General features: G+C 43.2%; 1 protein-coding gene across 7 annotated transcripts in view; it reads left to right on the forward strand.

Moving 5' to 3' along the window:
- PRICKLE1 (prickle planar cell polarity protein 1) overlaps positions 1-12,753 on the forward strand; it is a 110,407-nt gene extending 97,654 nt beyond the window's left edge. For all 7 annotated transcript variants that reach the window (XM_027595019.2, XM_027595020.2, XM_027595022.2 and 4 more), the window contains 6 exons: positions 1,042-1,155; positions 1,797-1,934; positions 2,556-2,759; positions 4,386-4,572; positions 5,508-6,371; positions 8,843-12,753. In XM_027595019.2, the coding sequence (XP_027450820.1) occupies positions 1,042-1,155; positions 1,797-1,934; positions 2,556-2,759; positions 4,386-4,572; positions 5,508-6,371; positions 8,843-9,702 (2,367 nt within the window). In that variant the 3' untranslated portion in view covers positions 9,703-12,753. The remainder of the gene's footprint in view (positions 1-1,041; positions 1,156-1,796; positions 1,935-2,555; positions 2,760-4,385; positions 4,573-5,507; positions 6,372-8,842) is intronic.
- The last annotated feature ends 2,437 nt before the right edge of the window (positions 12,754-15,190 follow it).

Genomic DNA, 15,190 nt, shown 5'->3' on the forward strand with positions numbered 1-15,190 from the left:
GACAGACATTCGTGTCAGGGTAAAGCCATAGTTTGAAGTAACAGGTGCCAGTCGGGTGTGCCATTGCTTCTGAGTTACGGTGGGGAACTCTTCTGAGAACAGGGGCTCCCGAGTCACGCAGGGCCTGTCCTGCACACACATGGCTGTTCCTCAGTAAGCACTTCTACCTGGAAGGGCTTCTGTGGCCGATACAATGGGGAGAGAGGGCCGCGGCCTGGCACCCGCGTTAGGAAAGCAGTATTTTGACAAGTTGCTCGCTAGGAGAAAACCCCTTCTTTCAGCTTTGGGTTGGGTAGGTTTTGTGTGAAACTAAGCTACTGAAGCAGACAGGGCCCCGATTCCCCCATCTCCTCTCCCCTGGAGTCGCTTTCATTCTTTCTCGGCGCTGCAGCGTAGTCAGCAGCACTCACCAAGGACTATTCCTTTGAATACGACAGAAGAAACCCCAAACAAAAATCGAGTCCTCTCAGAGTGACCAAGTATGGCTCTGTTTGGCTCCCCTCCAGTTTCCTTGGGGAAATGGACTCCAGGTATTTAGAAAATAACACCCATGGAAGCAAAGAAAGCTGATGCTTGAGAGACCCTGATAAGGGAGCGTTGACAGAGCTTAACAAACCAGCTCTTGTGTTTGTAACGTGTAACCTCCGGCGGGCAGAGGCAGCGTGCTTGTGGAGTGGTGGGGTTCGGGGCGCCGTCCCACAGCCTGTGTGGTCATTGGCGGTGCCCCCCAGCACTACTCCTTGGCTGAACCTAGGGAGAGCAGCTGAGGAGTGGTAGCATTAAAGGTGCACCTTTTATGGTGCATAATTTACGATGCTCCTAATTGTCGCTACAAATTACATTCCCGAAGAGCAGTTGAGCAGCCGGCTGCTCGCTGTCTGAAGGCTTGCAGTTCTGCTGCCTTGGCTCAGCTGGTCTTCTCATCAGCTGCAGGAGGCCAAGCCCTGCACCTAAAGGGAAAGGTTACTTTTTAAAAAGATGGAATATAAGCGAAGATGTTCACTTCCTGTATGCTGACGTCCTTCTTTCCATCTTACTCAGATCCAGCTCTATTTCGCTTGCTTACCAGAGGAAAAGGTTCCTTATGTTAACAGCCCTGGAGAGAAACATCGAATTAAACAGCTATTGTACCAGTTGCCACCACATGATAATGAGGTAAAATAACAGGAAGGAGGCTAATTAAAAAAAAAGAAAATACACCCTAAACGTTGAGATGCCTCGTGAACCCTACCTCTTCATTGGCTAGGGCTCTTTGGCCTTTCTTCAGTTAAAATTTGGCTGGAGGCTGCAGCTTTCCATTCTTAAAGAGAGAAAAGGGTGTCCGTGCAATAAACTTAACAAGTTGGTTTTTATAGTGTTTGCAGCCACCCACCACTTATCAGGAGCCTACCAACTCTTGAGATTTCCCTGCCCCTTCATCCAGAGTCCTTGCTTTCTGATAGTTCAGGCCTGCAGTCGGGTGCCTGTAGAATGTAGAGTGAGTGTGCCAAGTAACAAGTTTCAACCTTTTGTAGGAAGGTTAGTGTCTTAACATTTTTTTTTAGCGTCTCTGAAAAAAGTTTAAACCTTCCCTATTTTTTTAAAAAAGAAAGTTCCTTCAAATTGCATTTCCCTTTTGCTAGAGAGGCTGCAAGGTTGGGTGTCATTTGAAAGGTATAGTGCCATTTTTAAATTGGGGATTCCCGGGAGAGGGCAGTTAAACTTGCCCTTTCCTGAAACTCGAACTCTGGGAATGAAGAAGTGGTGAGGGAGACTGTGCTCTCCAGTGTGGTGCGTCTGTTTTCCTGTCTCTGAAGGTGCGGTACTGCCAGTCTCTGAGCGAAGAGGAGAAGAAAGAACTGCAGGTGTTCAGTGCCCAGCGGAAGAAAGAAGCACTTGGAAGAGGAGCGATCAAGCTTTTGTCCCGAGCAGTGATGCATGCCGTGTGCGAGCAGGTAGCCCTTCCCAGGCTGAGTAGCTCGTGGTAGTGATGGGGACGGAGTGAGCTTGGGGGTAGGTGACAGGCTAGCACAGGTGTGGGCCCCCAAAACCTCCCCCAAATAAAAGGCAGCCTAGCTTTTTATTAAGGGGGTATTCACATTTATAGCTCTGCTACTGTGTCTGTATGATGGGGCGGGGTGGGGGGGGGGCGTCCGGCTGCCCTTAGGTAAACGTCGGGTGAAATGCTGCCTTTTCTAGGATCTTGGCATGAAGGGAAGTGCAGGGGTGCACCTAGTGTTCAAAACTGCAGAAACAGAACGAAGACATTCAGATCTGTACTGGCTCAGAGCAGGAAATGTATCCAATAGGAGGCTGGCTCAGGAAAATGACTCTTAGGGGGAGTTGGGTGAAACCATTCTTCGAAACAGTCTAGCAGCGTGGCAGTATACCTGAGGCATGTTCATTCCGGTTAAGAATCAGAAATAGTCCAGCATTAAAGAGCTATGTAATTACTAACAGGAGGGGGCAAAAAGGAAAGCTTTCTTGACAAAATGGGATTTGGTGTAAAGTGGGAAAGGCTGAGAACCCAGTCATCAAAGAAGGATCATCCCAATTTCAAATCCTTTTGTTTTTAGTGTGGGTTGAAGATAAATGGAGGTGAAATTGCAGTGTTTGCCTCCCGCGCGGGCCCTGGAGTGTGTTGGCACCCTTCCTGTTTTGTCTGCTTCACCTGTAACGAGCTGCTGGTCGACCTCATCTATTTTTATCAGGATGGAAAAATTCACTGTGGCAGGCACCATGCTGAACTACTGAAACCACGGTGTTCAGCATGTGATGAGGTAAAAAAGTTTATCCCTTAACAATGGGAAAAATAAGCTTCTAGTCAGCCAATATTCCACTGTTCACATCTAAGCAAAATAAAATATCTCCTGCTTTTGCTGTTTAAGATAACCCTATACATTCATATAGCGGAATAATATGTAGCTAATAGAGAGAAGGTAGCAGGTGTCTTTGTGCATTGATAAGTAGGATGTCCTTGATGGATTGTGAGAGGGGGGAAAAAACAAGTTGCAAGTAGAGTACGTGGTAGATAATCTTTTTGTTACATAAAGGGAGAATAAGTTAAAGTTCTATACATATCTGTGTACACACAGAAATAGTATGGAAAGACATACACTGAGTTAACAGTGGTTACCCTTGGGGCATGTGGGGAAGGGATGGTGGTGTGAAAGGAATTTTTTTAAGCCTTTTATTTTAAAGTAATTTTAAATTTACAGAAGAGTTGGAGAGATGATAGAGTTCTGTAGACCCTCCCTTCAGCTTCCCCTACTGTTAACATCTTACATAGCGACGGTGTATGCATCAAAACTAAGAAATTAACATTGGTCTAACACTATTAACTAAACTACAGACTTTATTTAGATTTCCAGTTTTTCTGATTTTTCTAGTCCAAGATCCAATCCAGCATACCTCATTGCATTTATTCTTTATATCTCCTCAGTCTCCTTTAATCAGTGACAGTAAACTTTCAGTGTTTACTTTTATACATTTATTTTTTAAAGTTTTTTTTTCAGTAATGTGCTATTTGAAAATTTTTTGAGAGGCGCCTGGGTGGCTCAGTTAAGCGTCTGACTCTTGGTTTCAGCTCTGGTCATGATGGTCAGGGTCATGAGATCGATCCCTGCATTGGGCTCCCTGTGGAGTCTGCTTAAGGCTCTCTTGGGACGCTTGTGTGGCTCAGTCGTTCAGCATCTGCCTTCAGCTCCGGTCATGATCCCAGGGTCCTGGGATTGAGTCCCACATGGGGCTCCTTGCTCAGCGGGGAGCCTACTACTCCCCCTGCTTGTGCTCTCCCTCTTTCTGACATAATAAATAAATAAAATTAAAAAAACTCTCCCTCTCCCTCTGTCTCTCCCCTCCCATGCTTATGTTCTCTCTCTCTCTCAAATAAATCTTAAATTTTTTTTGAAACCAAAATTATAAAAACCAGTCTTTAATCTGGAGATATCCACCGGGTCAAATGAAGCAGTATCTACAAGTGCTGTTCACACAAGGCAGCATCTGGATAGCTGTAACTGGTGATTCTGCAGACTTTTTAAATGAGTTTTCTGTTAAAACACAGACCACTAAATTATTTCAATGTTAATGTATTCTTTGCCAGATTATGCCAACGAAGTGTGGCTGGGGAGCAAAAATATGACCAAATGAATTCTTTCCAGTGTAGAAATCTGCATGTGTTTGTTTCTTTAAAGTTTAAGCAGGCACTAAGTTTCTCTTTTTCAACATTTTCAATTTCTGCTCTTGCTTTGTATCTAAATCGAGTTAGATTTAAGCTTGAGGCTGTAAGAAATAAGGTTAGCTAAGTGGCTCTTTGCCACCGTCTGTCAGTTGCCCAGAAAGCCTGCAGTTGCCTGGCTTTTAGAATAGCTCGCTAAGATCTTCTTTCATCCTGTTTCCTTTTAAAGATCATTTTTGCTGATGAGTGCACAGAAGCCGAGGGTCGCCACTGGCACATGAAGCACTTCTGCTGCCTTGAGTGTGAGACAGCCCTGGGAGGACAGAGGTACATCATGAAGGATGGCCGCCCGTTCTGCTGCAGCTGTTTTGAGTCCCTGTACGCGGAGTACTGTGAAGCCTGTGGGGAGCATATCGGTGAGTCCACGGCCAGCCTATCTGCTCTGTCACATGCCCAACAGTCTGTCTGTGAATGGCTAGTCTTTTTTTTTTTTGCTGTAACTTAACATACAGTGAAATGTACAGATCTTAAATGTTTTTCTGTGTTGTGCTTTCACGAATAGTCAGTTCTCATTATTTGTAATAGTTGTGTTCTGTAAGGTTGCCTGAATTATTGAGTACGGAACCATTGCTCCTGGGGGAAATACAGGGTTGGGTTCCTCCAAGCCTCTGATCACATTTTCATCAGCTGATCAACACATAATCTTGTTTCCTGTATGTTTTTGTTTGAAGGCACCTTATTTAATATATACTGATTCATTAATACTGAACTAGCCAACAGCACTATAGCTCATGCCTGAATGAAGCTTCCCTAGGACACATATATTCTCTGGAAGGCACAGCCCAGCCTTTTTGGGCTTAGGAACATTATACAGCACTTCAGCACTATGCTTCGGGACCATTTTAAACAGCAGAATTAACAAAAAGCACACAAATGAAGAAAACATGATAGTAGAAAATAGAAGAAAGAGAAAACAGACCCAGGCTATGTCAGTTGTTTAAAGAGCTGAGACAAAAGACAAGGCATTGCTTTGTTTGAGCTAAGCTTCTTGAGAACATGCAGATTAGCTGGCTCAAACTTTTTGTCATTCTGCACGTGCCTGAAAATTCCTTGAAGCTCTGCAAGTGTTGATTTCGGGGTTACAAATAAATTTTAGCAAATAGGCAAATCCAAAAATACGGAATTTGTAAATAAAGAGAATTAACTGTACCTGTGTGACCCACAATCCTTTCAGGATACAGAACATTTCCATCACCCTTAGAGTTCCCTCATACAAATAGTCTCGTCCGTTTCTTCTTCCTTCATTTCAAGATCGAACTGTAACCTCCTCCTCTGTTCTTTTCCAAAACAGGGGTTGACCATGCCCAGATGACGTACGATGGGCAGCACTGGCATGCCACAGAAGCCTGCTTTTCTTGTGCCCAGTGTAAAGCTTCTTTGTTGGGGTGTCCCTTCCTTCCCAAACAAGGCCAGATTTATTGCTCAAAAACATGCAGCCTTGGTGAAGACGTCCATGCGTCTGATTCTTCCGACTCTGCGTTTCAGTCCGCTCGATCCAGAGACTCTAGAAGAAGTGTCCGGATGGGCAAAAGCAGTCGGTCAGCCGATCAGTGTAGACAGTCTCTTCTCTTGTCCCCTGCTCTGAACTACAAGTTTCCTGGCCTGTCAGGCAATGCTGATGACACCCTTTCTCGGAAGTTGGATGATCTGAGTCTCTCCAGGCAGGGAGCAAGTTTTGTCAATGAAGAATTTTGGAAAGGCAGGGTGGAGCACGAAACCCCAGAAGAGCCTGAAGAATGGGCCGAGCATGAAGATTATATGACGCAGCTCCTCCTCAAGTTTGGTGATAAAAGCCTCTTTCAGCAGCAGCCCAATGAGATAGATATTCGAGCCAGTGAGCATTGGATATCTGATAATATGGTTAAAAATAAGACCGAGTTAAAGCAAAATAACCAGAGCCTTGCAAGTAAAAAATACCAATCTGATATGTATTGGGCACAGTCCCAAGATGGACTGGGTGATTCTGCTTATGGCAGCCACCCAGGCCCTGCAAGCAGTAGAAGGCTCCAGGAGTTAGATCTGGACCACGGGGCTGCAGGATATAACCATGATCAAACACAGTGGTATGAAGATTCCCTGGAGTGTTTGTCAGACTTGAAACCAGAGCAAAGTGTTCGAGATTCTATGGATTCTTTGGCTTTATCTAATATCACAGGTACGTAATCTAGGGATTATGGGGTATTTAGAAAAAGAGCCACTAAAAAATTTATTCGACAAACTAGGTTCAGCAGTAGGGGCCACATTATTTAAAACTGCAGACCAAGGGAAGGGAGGAGTTTACATTAAATGCCAAACACTAACAAACGTATGCATACATGTGTGCATCTGTATACATTTTAATACAAGCTTTTTGAGTAGGCATTATCTGCATTTGAAACCGGAGGAAATGGATTTATTTGGATAATGGAGTCTGCGTCTTGTCTGAAAGATCTGTACTCTTTGGATTGTGCTATATGAATTTCAAGATACTAAAATCAGCCTGTGTACTTTATAAGCTCCTAGCATCTTTTATGTTTTCCTTAATTGCCCTGTGGCAACAGCTCAAAAATAGCTGAATGGTTTTTTTACCCAGATAATAAAATTTCACTTTGTTTCCAAAGCATATTCATATCAGCTATCTACGTTTTATCCACAAAATGATCCTGAGCTGTAGATATTACCTCCTGTGTTTTACAGTTATCAAGAGGCTAAGTGCCTAACTTGACATGTTATTTTTAAATTTTATTATGTTAATCACCATACATTACATCATTAGTTTTTGATGTAGTGTTCCATGATTCATTGTTTGCATATAACACCCAGTGCTCCATGCAGAACGTGCCCTCTTTAATACCCATCACCAGGCTGACCCATCCCCCCACCCCCTCCCCTCTAGAACCCTCAGTTTGTTTCTCAGAGTCCGTAGTCTCTCATGGTTCGTCTCCCCCTCTGATTCCCCCCCTTCATTTTTCCCTTCCTACTGTTCTTTTTTTTTTTTTTTAACATATGTATTTGTTTCAGAGGTACAGGTCTGTGATTCAACAGTCTTATACAATTCACAGCGCTCACCATAGGACATACCCTCCCCAATGTCTATCACCCAGCCACCCCATCCCTCCCACCCCCTACCACATACATTTTTAAAGGCAAGACTGACATAATTAAAAATAATAATAAAGGGCGCCTGGGTGGCTCAGTTGGTTAAGCAACTGCCTTCGGCTCAGGTCATGATCCTGGAGTCCTGGGATCGAGTCCCACATCGGGCTCCCTCAGCAGGGAGTCTGCTTCTCCCTCTGACCCAACTCTCTCTCTCTCTCTCTCATTCTCTCAAATAAATAAAATTAAAAATAATAATAATAAAAATAATAAAGGCAAGACTGAGCCTAGAATCCACCCTTCCTATCACATTTGCCTTAAGTCTTTGAATATAGAAATATTACTGGCCTATAGCTAGCAAAGGCTGTGGCTAGTTTTATAGTCAAGCTAATGACATTCCGTCCTCTCATAAAGGCTATGTTACTGTAATACAGGAAAGGCTTTAGTGGCTGCCTTGTGTCAGGAATAACTGTGGCAGGGAGGAATAAGACAGCTATCCTCCTGGTTTCTGTTGGACTTGTCAAAGATGAGGCCTACAACAAAGGGGAGTTAAGGAATGTGGGTGGGACTAAATTAAGCATATCCTGTTGGCTAGGGCCTGTGGTAGGTGTTTTAACATTTAGTGTCAAAGGCAGAAATCATTTGGTATAAAGTGTTAGGGGTGAACATTCCTTGACAATAACAGGCTGAGAAACAGGCTCCCTCTAGAAAGTAGGAAGTTAAGTAGTCTCCAGCTGACGATAGTCTGCACCATGCCCTGGTCACTTGCTGTCGGCTGGGCTATATTCATTTCACTTGCCTGGGCCTTGTTAAAAAAGGAGAGCAGTATCCATTTTGAGAAAAGCTTTATTAAAGTAAGATTAATCTGTAAGTGGCATAGTTCATATAGGTGAAGGAGGAAGACTGGATGGTCATGATGATCCAGGTCTGGGCTTGGCAGACTTCTTGTAAAGGGCTAGGTGGTACTTGCTGGACCACACAGTCTGTTGCAGCCCCTCAGCTCTGTCACTGCAGAAAGCAGCGGTAGACGGCGTGTAAGCGAGTAGGTGTGGCTGTGTTCCAGTGAGACTTTACCCACAAATAGGCTGTGGGCCGGACGTGGCCCTTGCTGTGGTGTGCTGACCACTAATCTAGGTATAAAAGGACCATAATGGTGGGGTGGCCATGTGGAGGCAAAGGAAGGGATCGATTTGAGAGATGTTCAAGTGAAGTAGTCTGGCTTACATGTATTGAGAGGCAGAAGCTTCTACGTGTCATGTTCTACATAAACTAATGAGGAGACTTTTATGAAGAGCTTAAAATTTTTGCTGCTCATGACATGTGCTGTCACTAACGTCTGGCTCCAAAAGAGCTGGGCTTGTAAAGAGACTGTGCCCCTTGTATCAATAAAGGTCAAACCTTCTCAATTAAGTATATATGCATGTTGGCCTTACCTAGTGGGTGTTAATCAAATATTGAAATTTGGGAGAATTTTCTTTGAAATGCTTCCTTTCAGTGGCTTGTTTGTAATAATTGTCAGAAGATCACATCTTGGCTTGGCTTTTCTCCTAGGGGCTTCAGTGGATGGAGAAAGCAAGCCGAGACCCTCGTTGTATTCCCTGCAAAACTTTGAGGAGATGGAGGGAGAGGATTGTGAGAAAATGAGCAATATGGGGACTTTGAACTCTTCCATGCTGCACAGGAGTGCAGAGTCCTTGAAGAGTCTAAGTTCAGAGTTGTGTCCAGAAAAAATCAGGCCTGAGGAGAAACCGGTGCATCTGCCTGTGCTTCGAAGATCCAAGTCTCAGTCCAGACCACAGCAGGTCAAGTTTTCGGATGATGTCATCGACAACGGAAACTATGACAACATTGAAATCCGGCAGCCTCCGATGAGTGAGAGGACTCGAAGACGGGTCTACCATTTCGAAGAGAGGGGATCCAGGTCTCATCACCATCGCCGCAGGAGAAGTAGGAAGTCCCGCTCTGACAATGCTCTGAATCTTGTTGCAGAAAGAAAATACTCTCCCAAGGATAGGCTGCGGCTTTACACCCCTGATAACTACGAGAAATTTATACAGAATAAAAGTGCCCGGGAGATCCAAGCATACATCCAGAATGCTGATCTGTACAGACGGTATGCCCATGCCACCTCCGATTACGCTCTGCAGAACCCGGGAGGGCCTAGGTTTCTAGGACTCTACGGTGAGGACGATGATTCTTGGTGTTCCTCCACCTCCTCCTCCTCTGACTCCGAAGAAGAAGGATATTTTCTTGGACAACCAATTCCTCAACCCCGGCCCCAGAGATACGCCTACTACACAGATGACCTTTCGAGCCCAACTTCTGTACTCCCCAGTCCTCAGTTTGGTCAGAGGACAACTAAATCCAAGAAGAAAAAGGGACCCAAGGGCAAAAACTGTATTATTTCTTAATCTAGTAGCTGTGGAGATCATGTTTAAACTTTGCCATTAACCATCTTGAAGCATATCTTTTTTCTTCCGTAGGAAAGTTGCTAAAATAGTTTAAAGTGCTTTGCCCATGTAAATGAGACCCCTGCTGCTGTTTACAGTGTCAGATTAACATTGGGAAGGTGTGATTTCTCCAGTTTGCCCTCCTTGGATGGTGCCAGTTTGATGTGACATGTTGTGCCTGCCAGGTGCATTACAGCTCTGTGTAGCGGCTTTGGTCTCCAATCCTCAAGAGAATCCTCAAGAAACTGTCACGAGGTGATTGGACGGGGGTGTTGATTTTAGACAATGGAGAACTTCCGCCACCTTTGTAAAGCGATAGTGTTTGTCGTTTGTCTACACCAGGTTGGCCCAGGTCCTGATCAGTCTGTCTTGTTGTGCGGCATGCACGTAGTCACACTGACCCAGCCAGTTCTGTGCATCCCATCGTGCGAGACCACCTCGTCCCCTTTCAGTTAGCCAGGTAAACAGTGCATTGTATTAGCTCCAGCTACAGATTGAAAAAGACATTGCTATTTATAATGTAGTATTCCATAGACTTAAGTGTATTCCTAATTTAACGGTGCAAATATTAATGTACATATGTACAGTTCAGATTTTAAAGCTGATATTTTTATATCCCTGAATTGCAAGACGTTTGTTACACTGCAGTGCTAGTTTTGTTGGGGAACCAGAAACAGCATTTATGGATGAAATGATTGCTTGTATTTTAGTCAGGGTTTATAAGCTTAGATGGTCAAATTTATATTGCCTAGTGATGGAGAGTTTAAATTTTCTGATTTTTCAATATTAAAAAGGCTCTGTATGCATGGTGGGGCTATGTAAATACTCTTTAAAACTATGGCCCTCTTAATCTTACGAGTGCTATTTATGGGTCAAGCAATGTAAACTGTATAAATGTAAAAACAAACCCATACATATCCCTGGAATATACGGTAAAAACAAGTAGAAGTTGTTTGGGTGAATGTTTTTTTTCCCCTTTGGGGATGGTAGGGGGTGCCTTTCCCATTTTCAACAAAGTGGTGATTATTTCCTGGGAAGAGACAAAACTACAAGGATCTGCTGTGGAGGGCGGAGGATTCTGTAGATTTATTCTTTGAAGAGAGGCTGTCCCTTTTTATCCCCTCCCTTCCAGCTAATTTGTTGGCCTTGAACAGCAATTTTTGAAAACTGGGCCTTCGGGTTATGTTTTTCTTTTAAAATCTTCAGAGAATGCCGTGCCACTGACTGCTTCAAGTTTATGAGGTTCTATTTCAAGGGCAAATTATCTTGGAGTTGAACTGATGAGCTGATACTTTGTTATGTGCCATTCTTGCACATATGATTCAGTCCTAACTGAGGTCCTAGTGGTATCTTGGACCTTGAGGAAGTTATTTAATAAATGCTTAATAAATAACAAACTACCTTTTCTGAACAGATCTTTGCAAACATATCCAGGTAACTTCCATTTTGCTCCTCTGCTCTGGCATGATTTCTTTTGCCTTTCTTCTACCATTAACAGGCCGTGGCTGACTCCTGCATATCTATCCCCTGCCCCTACTAATAGGTGTGAAACAGGACCTGAGGCACAGAGACAGACTTGTCCATCTTTACTGGAATGGGGAAAAGCTGTTAGGCCTCGGGGGAGGGGGATATGAATCCAATAGGTAAGCCAGCGGTCTAGCATCCCCTACACCCATCCCTGACTAGGGCAAGGCTTTGTAGCTGTGCTCCTGGAGAAGCACACAACCGGGGCGCGGGGAGAGCGCCTTACTCCACAATATATCATTATTTCCCTGGTCTGGTTCATTTTGAAAAACATAGCAGTGAAAAGGAAATGCGTGCATCTGGTTAAAAAAAAAAAAAAAAGAAAAACTCAGAGACAGTGGAGTGTCTCCTTTCCACTCTTCATCCCTAGTCCCTCACATCCCTTTCCAGAAATAACCACTATTAGTCATTTCTAGTGTGTCCTTCAGATGTTCAAAGCACTATATATAAATAAATATCTCTTTTAAAATGGTAGCAAAGTATACAGGCTTAGATTTGCTTTTTTCACTTTATATGTGGACATTCCATGTTAGCACAAATAGGTCTACCTCAGTTTTTCAATGATGGCATAGTAAATACACTGTAACTGACTTAACCAGCACCTTAGTGATGGACTTGAACTCCGCATAGATACCTTATCCTGCACTGGCACATCTGCACATAAATTCTGAGCAGCATCATTCCTGGGACAGAAGTTACGTATTTAAAATTTGGATGGATATCACCAATTTTCCTCCAAAAGTAATCTGCCTGATTAACATTTACACTAACAATGTAGGAGAGTGCTTGTTCCATTACAATCTCACAGAACATGCTAGCAGATATCTCCCTTTTAAAGAACTTCTCAGAACCTATGCCACAAACAGTGGTTATCCTTTTGAAAAGACTGATGTGTTTGGTGAGATGTTGCTTATACAAGATGAATCATAAATAGTAAACAGTAATACACAGCCTGGAGAAATGGTGGTGGAAGCGGAAGTCACCGTCCTTGGTAGTTTTTAAGTCATTGTCAAAAGATTAGTTCCTTTTGCTTCTGGCAACAGTCTCCCTATTCATCTTTTCATTTCCTTATGTAAGGGTTATATAGATTATGCTAAAGGCTTAAGGAAATGCAGAAATATTTACTCATGATGATAACGTAACCTTTAAAGCTTCTGAGTCTTAGTAGCAAAGAAAGGACTAGCTGCGCAGAAACCACTGCCTTGCACTTCTGTCAAGAATTAGGTGAGAACAGTAAGCATGCAGTCACTAACAGGTATTCACAGATTCAGTTAACGAGAGTGCAAAGTATCTGGTCAGGTCCCAAGATAAATATCCAATGTTAAAACACTGTCTCTAACCTCTACATGTGTGAGGCAGAACGCTACTTGTGTTTTTCTGCACTTCAGAGCAAACTGGAGAACATTTTGCTTACAGCCCATGAAGGGGCACTGATAAAATGTCAACGGGGACTCCTTTCAGCCCCCATTAAAAGAACATAATTCATTTTGTGTATGCATTTGCTATACTTTATGCTCTGCCTTCTAGTTCTTGAGTTAAATAAAAAGCACCAGAAGTAAAAGGAGGTATCATTTGCTTTCTAACCCTCTTACTTTAGATCCAAATCGTGGGCCATCTTTAGAAGGGCACCCAAGTCTGCTAGCTTTCCAGGTATGGCATGCTTCCCTGCTCCATTTGGTTCTTGGGTGATGGGTCCTGAAAGTATTGAGTGCCCAGAGGATTTTAGCACAGGTATTATTAACACAGCATGGGCATACTTTGGTTTCTCGAGCTTCTCTTTTCTAATGGGCGCTTGACTACTGTCATGGAGAGAACCAGTGTTGCTTAGACCTCCCTTCACATTTTTAGAAACCAGGAATTTAAACTTTTGCCAAATCTCCTGGCTTTTAAATGTTACCAACTAATTCAAACATTTCTGAAACACTTTGAACCAGTGAGCCTGCCGTCAGCAAATCTCCAATGCATGAGTTATATATTCTGGAGCCTGAAGGTGATGCCCCTATCCCTCAGAGCTAATGAGGAGAGGCACAATTACTGTTTACAGAAATAATTGTGACCTTTTCTGATGCACAAAGGAGGAAAACAGATTAAAAAAATTCTAAGAGCCTCATCAATGCTGATAACAGTTACGATAAAAATCCTTTTAATTAGTCAAATGAGAACATTGTGTATTGCCTGGTTCCATTTGCTAGCCATTCTCTGGAGCTATCTGACAATGGGAGGCATGCTCCTTACAGTCACATGGGCTTTCTGCGAACACATTAGGAAGGTTCCCAGGTAAACTGGGCCAAGGAGACGTGAGCAGGAGCAACTGAATTTTGCACCTCTGAGCTCACATTTTGCCAAGGTCACAGAATCAAACTTCACCGGGGGAATAAAGTTTAATAGTAGCTTTCACAGAATGGTAAGGACATATGGAACAAAAAGATTGGATAAATACAGACTTGGCCACAGGATGAGGGCTGATTGTTTTTGAACAGAACCAGCTAGTTGGTCAAGTATTCCCATCTGAGGCATCAATTTTAGCCTCAGCTTTTCTTTTTGCAAAGGAAATGGCACATTTATTTACTGCTCTGTGTGCACAAGGTGCTGTGATGCCAATTTAAATGTAACTTGCAGCCCATTCTCTGAAAACATTTGATTCCAAACAACCGTTAAGAATCTGAAACCAGTTCTCTTAAATGGTCATGCCTGTTTTAGTGTTCCTTAGATAAATGAACCAAGCAACTGACCTTGGTAAAAGACGGTTACTAATCTAATACACATCAACACAAAGCTGATCTTGCAGAGTGGTGCCAAGCCCACTGGATGCCGGGATTCAGGAGATCTGCGTTAGGAGACCCGCCTCTCTCATTAACTCACGCAGGTTAAGTGCTCCGACCCAGTTTCTACTTCTGTAAAATGAGAAGTTGCAGGACTGTCTCAGAGGTTTCCTTCCAGCTTCAGTATTCTGTGGAGACTGAACTGAATTTATAGGTCAGAAGAGTCTTTCAGCATAAAGTGTTTTTCCCTTTTTTGACTCTTTTCATTTACCAACATACTTGGTATGATGATCCCTGAAAGGATGATCCTTCCAAAGAGGGAACTGGGAACTCACGGGAGTAGGGAATTTTAAAGGGTTGGGGCTTTTGTCTATTAATTTTTTATTATTCTATTAATGCTTTGGACTCTCAGTGGGCATGGGCTAAACCAAATCATGGGGAAAAAGTCTGAGGATGCTTACTTCCCTACCAGGGCATATACTTCAAATTGGCTTTGTCTTCATCAAGTAGACAGTTGGGAGGCAAGATATTTTCCTCCCTCGTGTTATTTCTCTCCAATTATCAGAAGGATGAGATTTTTTTTCTACATCTTTGAGGGCTGCTACTGGTAGTAATCTTATTCTTGAATCTCTAAACATGTTGTAAGCAAAGCTGAAAAGGTGTTAACTCTGTTTAATTAATCTTGGTTCCTAGAAAGGGAGAGTTGAATTACCAAGTTCATGCCACTTAAATGGCTCTTCTCAAACTCCACCATGGGTCCAGGGATATAGCAGCCGAAAAGCTGAGCCCTAGGCCACACTGTGGCCATGAGGGCTGCAGCCCTATGTGCCGCTTACCTCGTAACTACCCCTGGTGAAGCTCATAAAATAGCTCCAAAACAGAAGTCCTAGGAGCCAATATGGAAGGTAGTAGCAACTGAGGATAAAATGAAAAACAAGAAAAATCTACTGAACTAGGATTTGAACATTCTCAAAAGCTTTCGGTAGAGTTATTTTTATAGTAGCCATTCAGTTACATTAGACATTAACTGCACATACATCAAACAGCCAGTGTGTGCGGGAGTCAGGATTTTAACCTAGTTCTGAATGACCACCAAACTTTTCACTTCGTCTAAGAACACTGACTTTAGAATTGAAAGATTTGGGTAAAACTCTGGCTCTGCC

Source organism: Zalophus californianus, chromosome 9 (genome assembly GCF_009762305.2).
Source record: "Zalophus californianus isolate mZalCal1 chromosome 9, mZalCal1.pri.v2, whole genome shotgun sequence".
Lineage (NCBI taxonomy): Eukaryota > Metazoa > Chordata > Mammalia > Carnivora > Otariidae > Zalophus > Zalophus californianus.